This window comes from Ahaetulla prasina, chromosome 2 (assembly GCF_028640845.1).
Source record: "Ahaetulla prasina isolate Xishuangbanna chromosome 2, ASM2864084v1, whole genome shotgun sequence".
In the NCBI taxonomy this organism is placed as follows: Eukaryota; Metazoa; Chordata; class Lepidosauria; order Squamata; family Colubridae; genus Ahaetulla; species Ahaetulla prasina.
In genome coordinates this window covers 130704009-130722401 of record NC_080540.1, presented here as the reverse complement: position 1 = coordinate 130722401, position 18393 = coordinate 130704009, and the positions used below count along the sequence as shown (strand labels likewise).

At 40.9% G+C, this 18393-nt stretch overlaps 1 protein-coding gene across 4 annotated transcripts in view; it reads right to left on the bottom strand.

Moving 5' to 3' along the window:
- Nucleotides 1-231: 231 nt before the first annotated feature.
- Nucleotides 232-18393, bottom strand: part of GGA3 (golgi associated, gamma adaptin ear containing, ARF binding protein 3) — a 34659-nt gene continuing 16497 nt past the window's right edge. For 3 of the 4 annotated variants that reach the window (XM_058167662.1, XM_058167663.1, XM_058167665.1), the window contains 8 exons: nt 13706-13822; nt 12239-12532; nt 9572-9639; nt 8110-8426; nt 6319-6545; nt 3550-3719; nt 3007-3117; nt 232-2261 (listed from right to left, as the gene is read on the bottom strand). In XM_058167662.1, coding sequence (XP_058023645.1) covers nt 2151-2261; nt 3007-3117; nt 3550-3719; nt 6319-6545; nt 8110-8426; nt 9572-9639; nt 12239-12532; nt 13706-13822 — 1415 coding nt within the window. In that variant the 3' untranslated portion in view covers nt 232-2150. The remainder of the gene's footprint in view (nt 2262-3006; nt 3118-3549; nt 3720-6318; nt 6546-8109; nt 8427-9571; nt 9640-12238; nt 12533-13705; nt 13823-18393) is intronic. The other variant, XM_058167664.1, reaches the window with a different exon arrangement.

Here is an 18393-nt window from a genome sequence, read left to right as displayed (position 1 = left end):
CATTTGCTTGTTTTAAATACCCAGGGGTAATCTGATCTCCTTGCAATAAATTTTACTCAAGAGTTTAAAAACAAACCAAAAGATATTTGTCTGGGTACATATAGTAGTTGATATTTAGCCATACAGCTTTCTGTTTACATCACAGCTACCGTAAAGAAACAGGTCGTTAATTCCAATAATTTTCAAACAAAAAATACATTTTAGTATGAAGTGGCTGCAAGGTAGCTAAAGCAGAGTAGAGAAAGTATTTTTATTGAGCGTGCAGAATAACAAATGCTTCCGAGATATATTTACAATCTTGAGTGTTTGATAGAAAGCTGCAACTTCACCTTTTGAACAGGAACATTCATAAATAATTTCTAAAGCTTGTAGTACATTTCCACACAGTGAGATTATGAGATCTTTCTGTTGGATTATACAGCATGGACAGAGTGGCACTGCTAATAGCATGAAAGCAATTTGGCAGAAAGCCCTTGTGCTTTGTGTGTGTGTGTGGTTTCCTCGGAGTGATTTGCAGACCATCTCTAACAGTGAAATCTGCTCTGTACAAATAAGTATGGCACTGGGGCAGACTTAGAAGCTTAAGTAAAACGCTGATAATAGGGAGACTATAATATTAGGACGAGATCAAGAGCAAAAAAATACTGCTGGGTTCCCATTAGCTTTACATAATTAATGCAGCCCTCATACCATGAGTTTGGCTAATCAAGGTCTATCTCCTCATACACTTGAAACGGGATCCCTTCAAAAGCCAATGAGGTTCTTTCTGTTGTGACTGTTAACTGTATCTTGTCTACAGAATCTTAACGCAAAGAAGTCACAGCCATTTTAACGGAGGTCTGATCGTCCCACATTCTCTTTAATACCAAAATTTTAATTGCAAAATTTTAAACTCCCACAGAAAAAAATCCTCGGTTATAGTGTAGCATAGAGTAGATTTTCAGGACCTTCTCTTCACTAGAGAACAAAACGATTTGTTCCAGATGAGCACATAGTTAAACCAAAACTGTGTTACACACAGGAGAAAGTAATTACTCAAAGCAATGACTTCCCTCTATGGCTTTTGAACCGTATTGTGTCTATCACTGTTTAGAAAAGCCTGCCTGTCTCAACAAAAGATCTCGCTTCCTATAGACAATTGCACTTACCCACCTATTATCTAAAAAGAATAAAACTGGAGTGTATCAGCCCTGCACATGCATGGCCATGGCTCCTCTTTTCCCTGGTCTGCAGATCTGGTACATTCCTATAGCTTAATATACATATACTTTTAACTAACAATGGTGCCTTCGCTCCCTCACTTTCTCCTTTGAGCCCAGTTAACAACTGCACCTGAATGGATGCTCCTTCTCAATACTATTTGTATTTCCATCACTCCATGCTTCCCACTTGAGCAGTGTACAAACTATATGTGGATCTTTATTGTAGCTAACTCACAAAAATGAGACAATTGTGTACGCAGAGGAAAAACATAGAGCTGTGTGCATACAAAACTCAGCAGTTACCGGGAAAGCACACGAGCAAATCAGCTACAAGTATAAAATTAGAAGGCAGCCACTTGAGACCTGTATGTTGTTGATGTTCTCAAGTGGCAAGTGTAAAATATCTGTATGGGCTCTGCTGGCTCTTGGAACAGATATTCTGTAAATGGAGTGCTTGATCATGGCAAAAACCACCATTTTTTGAAATGTATCTTATTGCTCAGCAAGCCTAAAGGTTATCCTAGTTCTGATCTCACAGAGGTAAAAAGAATCGGGTACAGGAAGGTCATTAGGACTCTACCCCAAAAGAATTTGCAAAGGCATCATAGCCCTTGGTAGACCTCTAGCCCAACTGAAATAATGTTCCAGTATATTCAATTTCTGCTTATCAAATTCTCTAGAACATTTACATTTCAAGTTTTAATGAAGTGGAAGATAGAATTGGATTGGCCAAGGTAAAGATACCAACCAGGTCTCTGTTCCTGGCTGTTCCCACAAATTTACACTTGGCATTTACGCGTCAGACTGTCATCCCAGAGTGCAGGAAACATCCTGGACTACGGCTACAAGTGGAGTGGACGGGACATGTAAACAAAGCTAAATATCACTGATACCGCCGGTGCCTTGGTCATGTCGCATTCATTCCAGTCCCCATGAAATAGCTCTGGGTCATAGCTTTCCCCAATTATCAACTGGAGGAAACTGGTCTACTTCCCCCACTTCGGTGCTGGGCGTGTCTCCCAATGTGAAAGTCAGTCGATACCTCAGCCTCACTTTCTCCTGCAACGAAAAAGGAAAACCAAATATAGCAGCCAGCCACAGAATACAGAGTAAAAGAACACATATAAGAGTACACGATGCATGCCACATCAGCCTTTAAGTCGGGATGGGGAGCCCTTGAGTATCCTAGTACTCTTGAGATTTTTTTTCTTCCACTCAGTTGTGTCCGATTCTTGGATAAAAGGACTGATTTTTGTGGGATAATTTTTCCACCTTTAAATCTGCTGCCCATCCCCTCCCCAAATGTTCCATAGGTACGCTGATGAAAATTCTACCATATGGCCTGCAGAAATCAGTAGCATGATTTTGGCCTCTTCTCTGGAGGAAAATGTAAAGGACTATCACTTTCTAGGGGCTTTCTGTTTATAGTCCCACCCCTAAAAAAAATGAAAAAGCTAAAAAAAAAGCCTCACACACTTTCAGCCTAACATCATTATTGTGACATTAACAGTTCCAGTGATGTTACAGAAAATTGAGAGAGATGTCCCCTAATTTCACAGATTTACTCAAAGTTGTCTGAGCGAAGCATGGGGGGGAAAAAAACAAGGTCTAGCAGAATTAAATAATACTTCATGCTCTATTTCTTATTTATCCTAACCTTGAAAAGTATTGAAGCCTGTTTGCTACCCATTACATCAGTCCAAGAAAACAGGGGTGAGACATACAAAATATGACCCAGTATAAGGAAAATGACTATATCTTTTAAGAGGAGGAGGAGAAGGATCTGGAACACAAGTCTTCCCACCTTTCTAGGATTTGCAAGCAACATGACCTGGGTAATAGCAGCTGGTGGCTTGATGGGATTGAATGGAACTAACTCTGTCCCTGAAGGTGGCTGCAACTTTACTTTCATGGACTGTAAGGAAAACACCAAAAACAAAAGTTAACACAATGCCTCTTCTGGAGAGATAGTACTAGACACCTAGCACATTTGATCGTAAACGTATTTAGAAAAATGGGAATATTTTCTAAGAGAAGGCCAAACCACTCAGCTGTCTAGTGTAACTGCCTTCATGTAATTAATTTAGGATCAGCTGAGGAAATTCTGAGATTCAGTGGATTTCTACATTATCCAAAGATGTCCTAAGGCAGTGATTGGGAACAAGAAGCCTGCAAAATGGTAACACACAGACTTTTGCTTCTCCTTAGGAGTATCTATCTTTGATTTAGCCCCATGATCCAGAAGGATTCCTTGCTGGGAAATCTTAGCTTCTGACTGCACCAATAAAAGCATTCTACACTCTTCCTCCAGTTGGTTCTTGGTCAACTGTTAGCTTCTTTCCCCCACCTTTGGCACCGCAGCTTGTAGCACAATATTCTTGATAGGAAGAGGTGCTGTGTTTAGCATCGATACCACCACCACCAACACATCAGGCCGCCCGGGAGGACACTCCTTTGCAAAGTGCAGCAGAATACGCAAACCGTTCTTGTCGTAAGCAGTCACCGGAAGAGCACTACCTGTAAGGCGAAGGGAGGGTTTACATGGGGGAAAAGCAACATGCCATCGATAGAATAAACAGTATGGACTTGGACAGGGTGACTGTGCCGTAACAGAAGTTGCAACCGAGCTTTCAAACTTGCATTCCATAGCCAGTTCTAGTCAGATGGTTTTTTTTAAAAAAATAAAAGCCGGGGCCTCCATGGGGATCTACGTTTCCCCCTCCCCTACTAGATGTCAATGCTATCACTCATCCTTGAGGAACGCATATCATTCCTGAAGAGCAGACATGCTAATCACCATAAAGTCTTCATCTTATAAGGATTACAGCAGCCCATGCTTTCCTCTCATGCCTGTCGGTCCTATGGGGGCGACTAGACTAAGAAACCAATGCCATGTAGGTCAGGACTATTATTATTAAACAGTCATAACAGAATCTTGCAATCTCGAAGTGCTTCCCACTGTCCCCCTTGATCTTCATATGAACCAGGGAGAGGCTAGTCTGAAACGAACTCTCAAGTTACTTTCTAAACCCTTTTTATTTGCCTGTTGCTTTGAGAGCAGCTTTTCCTCCTCTTTTAAAAGCCATTCCCTGTGCCCTCTATACACACAGTCCTCGATTTAAAACCATTCATTTAGTGACCGTTCGAAATTACAACGGCACGGAAAAAAGTGACTTATGACCTTTTTTTTTTTTACACTTACAGCCGTTGTAGCATCCCCATGGTCATGTGATCAAAAGTCAGACGCTTGTTAACTGGCTTGTATCTATGAGGGTTGCAGTGTCCTGGCGTCATATGATCACCTTTTGCGACTTTCTGACAAGCCACATTCACCTAACAACTGTAGGGATTCACTTAACAACAGTGGCAAGAAAGGTCATAAAACGGAACAAAAAACAACTGTCTTGCTTAGCAACAGAAATTTTGGGCTCAATTGTGGTCATACGTTGAGGACTATATATATAATACTGTTCTCCCTCCTTGGCCAGGCAACCCCCCAGTATTGTTATGGCTTGGGGTCATTCTCCAGTCCTAAGTAAACAGAAATGGTATGTAATCAATCCAGCAGTATGTTAATCTCATATAGTCTTGAGCTCTAGCGGTGCATTATTGCAAGCTAATTGTGCCGACTGCCTGCAGTTTGATGCTCACTGGCTCAAGGTTGACTCAGCCTTCCATCCTTCCAAGATCAGTAAAATGAGGACGCAGATTGTTGGCGGCAATATGCTGACTCTGTAAACCACTTTGAGAGGGTTGTAAAAGCACTATGGAGTGGTATATAAGTCTAGGTACTATTACTATTGTTATTTTATCCAAGAGTCCAGAGGTAGCCATCAGCCTGAATGCTAGGGGCCTAAACCAAGAATAGGCATCAACCGATCAAAATATGACTCTAGAGGCATGCAGTTCAGTGTTGTGGGTGGGGTAGGGCATCTCGAGTAGCTGCATGTGATTTGAACCTGTGTCCTTAGTGCCACTATCTTTAAAATAAGATCCACTTATAGGATGGAGAAGGTTGGAAAAAGTCATGGAGAGGTAGCATAGTCTGCCTAACAAAAAAAAAAGCACTAAGCCTTTTGCATAAATCCAAGAAATAATTCTTCAGTTGAGTGTTAAGATTCAAGGACTTAGAATGTCATGCTTAAAGAGTCCTTAGTGTCACTGCAAGAGAAAAGAGGCTGCCACAAAACCAAATTCAGCAGCTAATTTGGTGACACTGGCCAGGCACTCTTCCCATGTCTCTAGCCCATCGTCCTCAATAAATAGCTCTCACTGATTACAAATTTAAGGATAAACGTTGCAAAAACGTTAGCTGGACAACACTTATTTTTCTAAATTTCTCTAAACGGATAGAAGAACTACCTCAAAAATAGCATCACTTTACTATAAAACATGCCTCCCACCGGCCGGTACGCTCCCATAGAGAGGGTCTCCTCAGGGTGCCGTCAGCCAAACAGTGTAGGCTGGCGACCCCCGGGGGAGAGCCTTCTCGGTGGGGGCACCTACCCTCTGGAATGAGCTTCCCCCAGGACTTCGACAACTTCCTGACCTCCGGACCTTTCGCCGCGAGCTTAAGACATATCTATTCTTCCGAGCAGGACTGGCTTAATAGGGTTTTTTAAATATGGATTTTATTGGGGTTTATTTTACATTTTGTATTGTATTTTAAATTTAGGCTACATTGAATAAGTTTTTTAAATAGTGTTTTATTGTAATGTATTGTATTATTTTATTCGCCTGTTCACCGCCCTGAGTCCTTCGGGAGAAGGGCGGTATAAAAATAAAAAATAAAAAAAAAATTGTTCCAGCAAAAAAAATTTAAAAAACCAAAACCTATAACAGACATTTAGGGTCAAACTGCAATAAAGAGGCATGGGAGTACATGCAGGATTATTTCCAGCATTTGCTCCCATGATAAGAGGCTTATGTTTTTGGAAACTAAAAAGATAAACCAGGTAAAAAAAACCAATAATCCATGAATTCATTACATAGAATGAAGGACATCACATCTACACAGACCGAAGGGAAGTGAAGAACTACGTTATTTTTTCAGAGAATAAAAATATGCATTCTTTACTTCGCCATTAAACAGATACTGGCCAGCAATGACCCATACTTGGCTTAATTGATTCCAATGGAACATGGACATTGGCCAAGGAGATCTCAGGTCCTTTCAAGGGACTTCCTTGTTGCTGGAATAGGGCTGATTGGAAGATGGGACTTCCTGGATAGGGAACTGGAGGGACTCCTGGACCAGCCAGAGGCAATCCTGTAGCAGAGGCCAGAAGAGCAGAAGTAGCAGCAGGGACTGTAGAGGCTGTTACGGCTGCTGGAGCTGAAGACCTGAAAGAAGGATTCCAGATAATTACCAAATCTACGCACAGGCTAATAGTAACACTGATTTATTTAATGTATAAGGCCACCAAACTGGACTCAAGGCAGCTTGAAACTAAATTTAAAATATAGACAGGACACCTACGGTCACCCTGCGTTCCCATTGGGAGGTGGGGACGACAAATCATTGGAAATGCTTATGGCTAGTATCAATTCCTGTAACAGAAAGTGGCCCTTTGAAGATAAAACTGCGCTCATGTATTGTATCTGCATCATATTCTTAGCTGGCAAGGAAGATGGATGGAGAATTGATCCCCACAATCTTCCCAGTAGCACAGGTGCTGAACCATGTTAACAGGAACAATAAAAAGTCACAGCACTAGAATAATGGCAATTATGTTATATGTGGGATCCCACTTACACTATCAAGATTTTGTCTTGTTCTGAAATTTGGTTTCAATATTAATTTACCTGGGCTAGTTTGATACATAGTTAAATAATGATCGTTTTACCCAAGTGCATGCTGTGAAATAGCAAAAGGGGCTGATTTTGCCTAAACATGTTATGTGCGCATTACATTATATAATTTATTTGCCAGTTTCTATGCCTCTATTTTTGCAATACAATCACGATTGTATAGTATGTCTTTTTCAAGTTGCCTGTAAGCCACCCAGAAATCTACTGTAGATAAACATCTGTTTGTAAGTTTCATAATTACAGGTAGTGCTTGCTTACCAATGGTTTTTGGGACCAGGAACTCCAACACTAAACGAAGTGGTCATAAGGTACAATGTCACTGACATGCAACAACAGTTCTGACAATCCCAGTTGTCATTAGGGAAACGCTGCATGATCTAAGCATCCCGCAGTTGCACAATCACCATTTGTGACCTCCTGCTGGCTTCCCCAATGACTTTGTTTGTCAGAAGTTGGCAGTAAAGGTCGCAGATGGCGCTCACATGACCGCAGAATGCTGTGCTGATGTAACCGTAAGCCAATTTCTAAGCGCTTCGATCACATGATCATGGGAACACTGCAACGGCTCTGAGTCCCTCTCATTCAGCACCATTGTAACTTCAAATAATCACTGATTGAGTGGATGTTAAGCAAGGAATACTGGTAGTCCTCCACTTATGCAAATTGGGAGCTTGGCAATTAGCTCACATTTATGACTGGTCGTGGCTCCTGTGGTCACATGTTCACAATTTGTGACCATCCCAGCCTGTTTCCAACAAAAAAAATCACTTAACCATTATGTAATTCACTTAACGTCTATGGTAAAAATGGTTGCAAAATTGAGTCCAGGCATGTGACAACTCACTTTTGACTGCACCAACTTACAATGAACATTCTGGTTCTGACAGTGGTTATAAGTTGAGTACTATCAGTGCTTGCAATTATGTGCCAAGCCCAGAGGCTTGTTTTAAGGAACCATTTAATAAAATAGTTCCAAATATTGAAAATTGACATTAAAGGAAACTGCCCTCCTTCCCCATTTTTAATTTAAAAGAGAGGAAGAGCCATTATCAAGCAGAGAGAACAGGCTAAAAAAACCAAAACAAAACCCCCTTACCCTTTGTTTTCCTCTAGAAGATGATTTAATGGGTCTATCTTGTGCAATTCATTCGTTCCCAATGCTGAGCCAAAGTAGCCTGAAGCTACAGGCATTGTACTTAAAGGGCCAAGTGGAGGTCCGGTAGAGAAGATGAAAGAGGTTGAGGTAGGAGCAGAGATACTGGAAACAGGCTGAGGGGCTGTGAAGGTAGAAGGAAGAGGTACTGATGCTCCACATCCGGGCTGTGACACAGACGAGAGAAGCGGGTTCGCTGCAGAGTTGCAAGGAACAGAAACTGGCTTTGGATTCAAGAAGTCCAGATCTACTGGCTCATTCTGCAACACAGGAAAGAGATGTACCACTGCAATATTTCACCTCTCTTCTGTTATCACACTCTAGAATGGCCTTTATCAGGTGGGGCATATTCCTCTATACCAGGCTCGATTTCATTGAGGGCCGCATCAAGGTTGTGTTTGACCTTAGGGACCGGGTGGGCGTGGCCAGGGTGGGCGTGGCCAGCTTGACGTCATTCGTGTCGGGGGTGCCTGTGGTGGCCTCAGCGCTCAGCCAGCAAAAATGGAGCTCAAGATGCTGCGACGGCCTCCTGCAACCCTCTGCGTACAGCCCTCCCAAGCTACGTTTTCACTGGCAGAGGGTTGCAGGAGGCCGTCACAGCCTCCCGAGCTCTGTTTTCACTGATCGAGCATTCGGGTCACCACAGGCGCCCCCGACACAAGTGACATGGGCCAAATCTAAGCACCCCACAGGCATGCATTGAGTTTGACACCCCTGCTCTATACAAAGGATGAGGAGAAGGGGGCCAAGGGCCCAACAGGTTTTAAAAAGGCTCTTCTCCATTTCAAATGGCTTGCCTCGTTATAGAAATCCTTATGGAAAATAAATCTGCTCCGTATCTCCTACAGAAAATAGGATGCTCCTCATTATTCTAATAGAATAAGCCAGAAAAATAAAGGACAATTCTGTTTAGGGCAGATTCATTCCAGATACTTTCCTAAAAATCTTCTGAAGTTATAAACAGAGGAAGTTATGCCCCATTTCAAATTTAATTCAAAAATGTGCCTCTGAGCATAAGAAGGAACAAAGAGGGCATCTATCTGTAACCCTTTATAGCAGGGCTTTCAAACTCCCGGCCCAGGGGCCGGATGTGTCACGCACTAGCCACGCCCAGTTTAGCGAAGGGGGAGGGGGGAAGTCCCAATATGTCACAAGACACCGCCGTGATGACAGGAGTTTGACACCCCTGCTTTATAGTCACAAACCGCAGGAAAAAGTGTGGTTGCTTTAAAGAACTGCAGATAGGTATTGTCTTTTATTTATTTATGACGTAATGTATTCGCTGCCCATCTCGCATCCAACAACTCTATATTTACCTGCCTGCCAAATTCAGTGCATCTCTTTGGAATTGAATCTAAACGGCTGCACAGCCCTAAAACCTAGTACAGTACAGAAGACAAAATACCTGGAGCAGGTTCCACTGATTGCTTTCAGTTGATTCTTTTACTACACTTGGAGCAGGGTCATTGAGGCCTGAGTTGGGGGGAAAAATAGTATTAGGAATGGGAAGCGATAAACGCAAGTCACGTGTTAGTAGGGAAAAACTTTTAAGTAAGCTGATGAGGTTCCCGTGAGAAAGAAGCATGTGATATTTTGCATTTAGGTTGCGGAGACCCAAGTACAAATCCAAGTTTAGGTACATTTTATCCTGTGGAGTCTTGAACAAACCCTCGTTCTCTAAGACTGTATCCAAGAGTGCTGTGTTGTGAGATGAAGGACAGAGGTAGGTGGGGGTGGGGAGTTAATTGTAATATCACCCTCTCCCTGACAGATGTCATGCTTACATTCGGCTCAGCGACTCTTTGAAAACCTGTCAAAAAATAGACATTGGGCCAATTCACACAGCCGTTTCTTAATCTTTTTTTTTAACTGCTCTTTAAATACTGCACAATTATTATTGTTTAGATTGCATTTGTTACTCAACAACCAGGAGCAGAAGCAAGCAGGGCAACTTACAGATGTTCTTCCAAGAGTATGAGTAAATTTACTGCTCCCAGCTCATTCAAACAAATAAATACTATCGCATGCTTTCTCAAAAAACCCCAGTGTAATCTGCCTATGCAGGGGAGGTATATTCCAGATCCTGTTCGTGAGAGGGCATTGTCTTGACCCAGCAGAAAAGCCTTTTCTGCCATGGTGCCTGTCCTCAAGAACATCACAACACCCCTCCGAAATTAGACCCACGCCAATCCTAAGGCTAACCTGACTTTGCTTTTAAGCCCAGAGCTTGGATAAAATGAGTGAGCTTGTTTCATGACTAATTTAAGCATTTATGACTCTTCTCAAATGCCATTTTTATGATATTTTTATTGTTTTTTTATTCTGTTTTGTTTTATATTCCATTTTAATTGTGAGTCGCCCAGAGCAGTGTATACGGGTCTGGATGGGGAGGAACAGGCTCAAACTTAATCCCTCCAGGACGGAGTGGCTGTGGATGCTGGCACCTCGGTACAGTCAGCTGCAGATGCAGACTGTCCATCGGGGGCGAGTCGTTGGCCCCGATGGAGAAGGTACGCAACTTGGGCGTGCTCCTGGATGGTCAGTTGTCCTTTGAAGATCATTTGACGACCGTCTCCAGGAGAGCTTTTTATCAGGTTCGCCTGATCCGCCAGTTGCGTCCCTTCCTGGACCGGGATGCCCTATGCACGGTCACTCATGCTCTCGTTACCTCTCGTCTGGACTACTGCAATGCTCTCTACATGGGGCTCCCCTTGAAGAGCACCCGGAGACTTCAGCTAGTCCAGAATGCGGCTGCGCGGGTTATTGAGGGAGCGGTTCGGAGCTCCCACGTAACACCTATCCTGCGCAGACTGCACTGGCTACCTGCTGTTTTCCGGGTGCGCTTCAACGTATTGGTTACCACCTTTAAAGCGCTCCATGGCTTAGGACCGGGCTACTTACGGGATCGTCTACTGCTGGCCTCTATCTCCCAGCGTCCGGTGCGTTCCCACAGAGAGGGACTCCTCAGGGTGCCGTCAGCCAAACAGTGTCACTGGCGGCCCCCAGGGGGAGGGCCTTCTCTGTGGGGGCTCCTACCCTGTGGAACGAGCTTCCCCTCGGGCTTCGATAACTACCTGACCTTAGGACCTTTCGCCGCAAACTTAAAACCTATTTATTTCGTATGGCTGGACTGGCCTGATTTTAAATTCTAAATTTTAAATTTTAATTGAATTTTGATGAGTTTTAAATTTCTGTACTTTTATGGGGTGTAATGTTATTTTAAATTTTCTGGCAAATTTGAATCAGTTTTTTAAGGGTTGTTTTAATTATTGTGTATGTTTCTGTTTGTATTTTATTTGCCTGTTCACCGCCCTGAGTCCTTCGGGAGAAAGGCGGTATACAAATTAAAGCATTATTATTATTATTATTATTATTATTATTATTATTATTATTATTATTATTATTATTATTATTATTATTATTATTATTATGAGATGGGAACCCTATATATATATTTATTAAATACACACGTACATACGCTATCCATGGACACTACCCAATTACTGTAGATCAGGGATGTCAAACTCAAGGCCTGTGGGCTAAATCTGGCCCATGGGGTGCTTAGATCTGGCCCACGGGGCTGCCCTTGGAACAACGAAGGACTGGCCCGCAGTGCCTCTGTCAGCAAAAACGGAGCTCAGGAGGGCCGCGACTCCGTTTTCACGAGCAGAGCACTCGGGCCACCACAGATGCCCCCAACACGAGTAATGTCGAGCTGGCCATGCCCCCCTGAAGTGAAACACGATCCTGATGTGGCCCTCAATGAAATCGAGTTTGACATGCCTGATGTAGATACAGCAGTTGGGAAAAGAGGAATCATAACGTTTCCATTTAGCTTATGGCATTCCATCTCTCTCAGTCTTTCGTATCTCAATACGGTGGCAGCGGTCAAAACAGATTACTATGTTGCCTATGCTGTCTTTCTTAGCTCTCAGCGATAACCTAGTCCAGAAAATAGGCTTATTTAATGGATTCTGACAAAGACCGTCTGTTTTCCAGATTGGGGAAGAAGTATCCACAGCAGCAGCTCCCTAGCTCCACATTAAACACCATCAAACCGCATCCAACTGACCTAAACACAGAAGTTCCTCATCAAGCAGAGAGAGGGAATTGGCTGCACTAGTTGACTGAGTAGCAATGGATTCAGCATGGCCGATTGAATGACTCCGGGAGTGACCAGTCGCCTGAGGCGGGGGTGGGAGGATGGGGATTTCTGATAAGGCTGGAGCTGGAGTGAGGGTTGGTGTTGCACTCAAGGCTGATGGAAGGAGTGGTGGTGGTGGTGGTGGTGGTTGTGGTGGCACATTCAAAACCTCCAATTCCCCCAAATCAATGAGGGTATTGACATTATCGGCAGAATTGCTTCCTGGAAGGAAAGGAGAGAATTGAAAAAGATGCCAAAGGATACAACACTTTTCAGCAAATACATCACAATATTGGATAGTTGATTTTAAGCAACAAGGGCATTGCTTTAATATTTGGACCCCTGTCCAAGAAATCAAGAGTCAACACTCAAGGCAGGTTTCCAGCCTTGTCCATTTCTTCAAGAGACAAGGGCTTCCTAATTCCAAAAAGCAACTGAAACTTCCATGCCAAGAGTATATTAGGTTGCATTATCTTCTGCCACGTTTTGGCCTGATCTGGGAATGAGCTCTTTCTCTTTCTTGTACCTCACACCTATTCCTTGTCGTTCACCATTACTGAGAAATGTGCCCTATTATTATATATATGGCTAGGAATATTCAAGTTCAAAACAGCCAGCAAAACACGACAAATATAACCAAAAAAATCTTAGTGCACCTTGAAGGCTAATGGGTTTTAACAGTTGAAACTTCCATAGATTAAAATAATGGCAAGAGGAAAACAGATCAAAATCCAATGGTAATAATTTTCATATACATTTTATATACAACAGCACAACCATAGCTCATAGATTACATAATTTGATATCTAGTTCCCTTACTCATTACTATTTTGCAGAAACCTTTGGATTCCAATAAAAAGAAATTCCAAAGCTTGAAATCTGCCTATCTCACAACTAAAATTAACTTTATCAATACAACAGTGTTATTTTAAATCAGCAGGAATATGGACTTATAAAGAGAGTCTCTGTAAGCAATAAGATTAGCAGAGAAAAAAAGCCAGGGAAATACAAGCTGACAACACTAAAGGTTAAATTGTCTAAAATAATTATGATTATCTATCAGTCTAAATAGCAACCTATTGGGAAAAATCTATTAGTGTAATTGAGGTCATTGCTGATAGAAGTAACTTCCTAAGCTTGTAGTTCAAGGCTTTTAGGCTGAGATTTCCCTTTGAAGTTTTCGGGTTTAAGGCTTGCCATTACATGGGAAGTAATAATGTTTTAGGAGCCTGAAATGCTCTTTTGCCAGTATTTCAGTATGACTGATTCTGATGTGCATTTATACTACGGATATTAAAAAACCTCCTTCCAAATTGTATACTATTTTAATATTACATAAAAGAAGCAGAGTCATTAAAGGAACAAACTAAGTATCTTCTGAGAAATACAATTCACCTTCTGTTGTAGGCAGCATTGAAAGATCTACTTCACCATTGATGACTTGACCTTCAATAATTTTTTTGTAGGAATTTATTACTCGTGATAAGTTGTCACTAGCCTGAAGAATATCTCCTGTAAGGAAAAAAAAAAACGTATAGCGTGGATATAACCCACTGAGGTTTCAAGAATGCTGCTTCTGTCTAGAAACATTATCAACCTATCTTTGGGATAAGTGTCATTGAGCTCTTGGTGCCATAATTCTTCCCATAATTTTATATTGCAGGTATGTGTATTATTATATTGCATTACTGCTATGACTATTGTTTCTTTTCACAGGTTACAATTGCCTAAAGTGATTCATGTAAACAAACAAATAATCAGTCCATCTGCTTCGTGCCATTCTAACAGTATGCCCTGCTGACTAGCTTCATAGTTTAGGCTTTGAATATTCAGAAATGTGTTATGAAAAACTGGTATATTAAAAACAACGCTGCCAACTAAGTTTTTTTTTTTTTTTGGTTTACATTTATACCCCGCCCTTCTCCGAAGACTCAGGGCGGCTTACAATGTATAAGGCAATAGTCTCATTCTATTTGTATATTTTTTTTATTTTTTTTTTATTTTTTTACAAAGTCAACTTATTGCCCCCCAACAATCTGCGTCCTTATTTTACCTACCTTATAAAGGGTGGAAGGCTGAGTCAACCTTGGGCCGGGCTCGAACCTGCAGTAATTGCAGGCTTTGTGTTCTAATAACAGGCTTCTCTATTGCCTGAGCTATCCCGGCTATTTAGTTTCATTTAAATATTTTTTCTGCTTAATTCTTGCGGTTTAGGCACTTAACGAAGCAGCTTCCTGAAACTAAGTATGATTGAATATAATTAGCACCTATAGCATTAGCTCCAAATATTCATCTATGGCCGTGATGGCCAACCTATGGCATGCCTGCCGGAAGTGGCATGCAGAGTCATCTCTCCAGGCACGCGAGCTGTCACCCGTTGCTCTTCAAGGTTCCAATGTGCCAGCCAGCTGGTCTTCACATGCGCGGGAGCACCGGAAACTGGAAGAGCAGCCACCCAGTGAGCATGCGGGCGCTGGGAAAATGATCTTCCAGTTTCCAGCATGTGCATGCACACCACCCAGCTGGTCTTCCCTCACGCATGCATGCCAAAAACCAGAAGAGCAGCCACCAGGTGCGCATGTGCACACTGGAAACTGGAAGATCATCTTCCCGGCCGACACATGTGAACCAGGCAGTTGCACTTCCTGTTTCCGGCATGTACATGCACACTGGCCAGCTGGTCTCTGCGCGTGCATGCACGCCAGAAACCAGAACACCAGGTGGACAGTGCACATGTGCGCTGGAAACCAGTAGATCATCTTCCTGGTGCACGCATGCGCACCAGGTGGCTGCTCTTCCTGTTTCTGGCACATGCGCTCCTGTTTTCGCACTCGGTGCCGAAAAGGTTCACCAACACTGGTGGTGTTGGTATATATTTTTATGGTATATAAAAAAACCTACCATTTTAATCAAGCAATGTGCAAGCTCATAATTTAAGCATCACACTTAAGTTACTTTAGAACAAATTGCTTCATTTTTAAAAAAAAAATAGGGAAGTCATACAAACACACACAAACACACACACACACCATTTTTTAAATATACATTTACATTTTATATAGTTAGCTGATGCTGAAACAAATTTTCTAGCCACAAAATGAAATTTATATCAGTGACATAACTTTATACCAAGTGGAAAATGAGGTTGATAGAAGGCAATTTAAATTGGCTAAAATGGACCGTAAAATGCATGAGTCCAGTGAGCAGTGAATAACAAGTGAAGATATTCTTCCTTATCAATTGTAAGCGCTTTGTTCACTGAATTCGTAGACCTGGCTAAGGCTTTTGTAAAAGAACCTGCGTAATTTAGTAATAGAAGAAGAGTAACCACCATTTCATGGCTTTTCATTCTATAATTCTGTCATCCCTTCAATGTTGACCAGGTAACGAAACCAAAGTTATGAAGGTTAACTTTCTGGTTTTTATAAAGTTACAACACAGGTGTTAAACTCATGGCCCGTGGGCTGGATGCATCATGCGCTGGCCACACCCACCCCTGGTTTAGCAAAGGGGGAAAAAGTCGCTGTCAGAGTTCCAACTGATGCCCTAACAAAAGCCACCTGCCTATTGAGAACTTCCGGTATGGCTCCGCTTCGTTGAGAAGCAGCCTTGATTAGGCTGCTAACTCCCTAGTCTGTAGAGCTGTCAGGACATCGTAAAACTGGTTCGACAGCTTGGAAATCTCTTCCCTCAGGCAAAGAGGGAGAGATGAGCATTCAGGCTGAAGTTGAGACACCCAAATAAAGCCACAGAAAAAGCTTCTGAGGCTTGCGGGGAGCTCTCCTTCCATAGCCTGGAAAGCTCCAGATTGGGGGACGGCATCTGCCTTTTATGGCAGACAAAACGTAGCGTCCAATTTCCATGGCAGGAATTGATTTATGATGGATTGTAACGTGGACGGAGCAGAAACTGGAGTTCTAGCATTTGTTTCTAAGAAGACTGCAAGCCCCTGAGGATATATTTGTGGTGAAGATAGGAGAGAAGAAAGCAAATGGCGGTTTTGTGGAATGTGTGTGCTGGAAACGAAAGTTAAAGAAATGCTTACTAACAACTAGTGTCGAATTAGAAGATATATAAGAAGATACTGACTAAATGGAAGAAACGAGAATTTTATGATTTATATTTTTTCTTCTTCTTTGGGATTATAGTGATTTAGAAGAAAAGTTTTTTGAATTTTTCTTTTTTAATTTTTTTTTTGATCCGTTATTAGGTTATATTTTTAAAAAATGGCTTTTAAGCAAATAGTACCAAAAGTCATTAAAAACTGAAATTTCTTCAGTTCAGATTCAAAAATTAAAAGAAGAAATCAAAAAGGAATTAAGAAATTCTTTACAGGAGTTTTTGGAGAGTCGTTTTTTAGTAATAGATCAAAAATTTGATGAAATAGAGAAAGAGATGTTGGATTTTAAGGAAGTGGTGGAAGAGCAGAAGAAAGAAATGAAAATGGTAAAGGATGCAATTGCGCAAATATTAAGCTCTTGTATTCAGATGGAAGATGATCTTGAAGAAATTAATAAAGCTAATTTAGAGTTGCAAAGGAAAATAGAGGAAATTCAAAAGAATCAAAACAATTGGAACTTAGATAATAAGATGGAAGATATACAGGCAAAGGTAGATAGGGCAGATGAAGAAAGAGTAATATTACAATATAGATTAATGGAATATGCTATAAGGGTGAGGGGTTTGAAGCAAAATAGGAAGGAAAATTTAAAAGAGATTTTTACGCAAGCCTTTGCTCAGATAAAGGGTGTGGAGCCAGAAGATTTTGAGATTAATATTGAAAGAATTTATCGTGTTAATTCTTGGTGGGCAAGACAAAATAGAGTACCGAGGGATGTGGTTATTTATTTTACAACTAAAAAGGTTAGGTATGAAATTTTGCAAGCCTTTTATAAAAATAAATTTCAAATATTGGGACAAGATATAAAAATGATGAAGGAAATTCCTCCTAAAATGTTAAGAAAGAGAAGAGAATTTGCTTTTTTAGTGGATGAGTTTAAGAAACATCAGATATATTTTAGATGGGAAGTTCCAATGGGTTTGTCAGTGAATTTTAGAGGCAGAAAGTATTTTCTTAATTCAGTTATGAAAGCGAGACATTTTTATATTAATGTTTTAAAGAGTGGGAATCCTTTGTTGTTAGATGCTAAGTTAATTGGTTTGGAAATGATGGAAAATAGAATGGGAGAGGGGAGGAATGTTTAAGATGTGAATATGATGATTATGGTTAATTTTTGGAATTGATTTGTTTAGGATATAAATTATAGGATTTTCGTTATTTGCTATTTGTATGGTATAAATCTATGGGATGATATTATTTGTGAAGGATGGAAAGTAAAATTTATGAATTTAGATAATGTGGATGTAATGATTTTAACTGTTTACTGTTATATTGTGGATGTAGTTTAAATGATTATTTGTTTTAATTGATACGTTTATAGATAGTAAAAGTTATGAAGTTAAGCTGGAAATATTGTATTTGAGAGATTTTATTCGAAATGATATTTGATTGATGGAGTAGTATTGAAAGATTGGACATTAAATGTTATGACAATTGAAGAAATATATAAGTGATGAAAATTTGAATTTGAGAAGCTGGATTGTAATTTAAGAAATGGACTTATGAAATTTGAAGGAATATACAAGTGGGTGAAAAAAATTTGAATTTTAGAAGATGGACTAATTTAAAATGGACTGTAAGAAGAACGGACATTAAATGTTATGGCAATTGAAGAAATATATAAGTGATGAAAATTTGAGTTCGAGAAGATGGACTGTAATTTGAGAAATGGACTTATGAAATTTGAAGGAATATACAAGTGGAAAAAAGGGGGGGAAAATGATACATGGATTGATTATTAATGTACAGTAATTTTTGAAGATATGAATTAAAATTTAAAATGATATTGGGGATGCTCGACTGCCATTTCAGAAAGAAAAGAAGAGAGGAGTAGAAGGAGGGAAGAAAGTAGGTAGGAAAGAGTAGAGAAGGAGGAGGGGAATAAGAAGGTTAGATAGGGTGGAAGAAGGGAGGAGCGGAGAAGGAGGAGAGGAAGTAGTAAAGTGAAGGAGATGAAGGATGT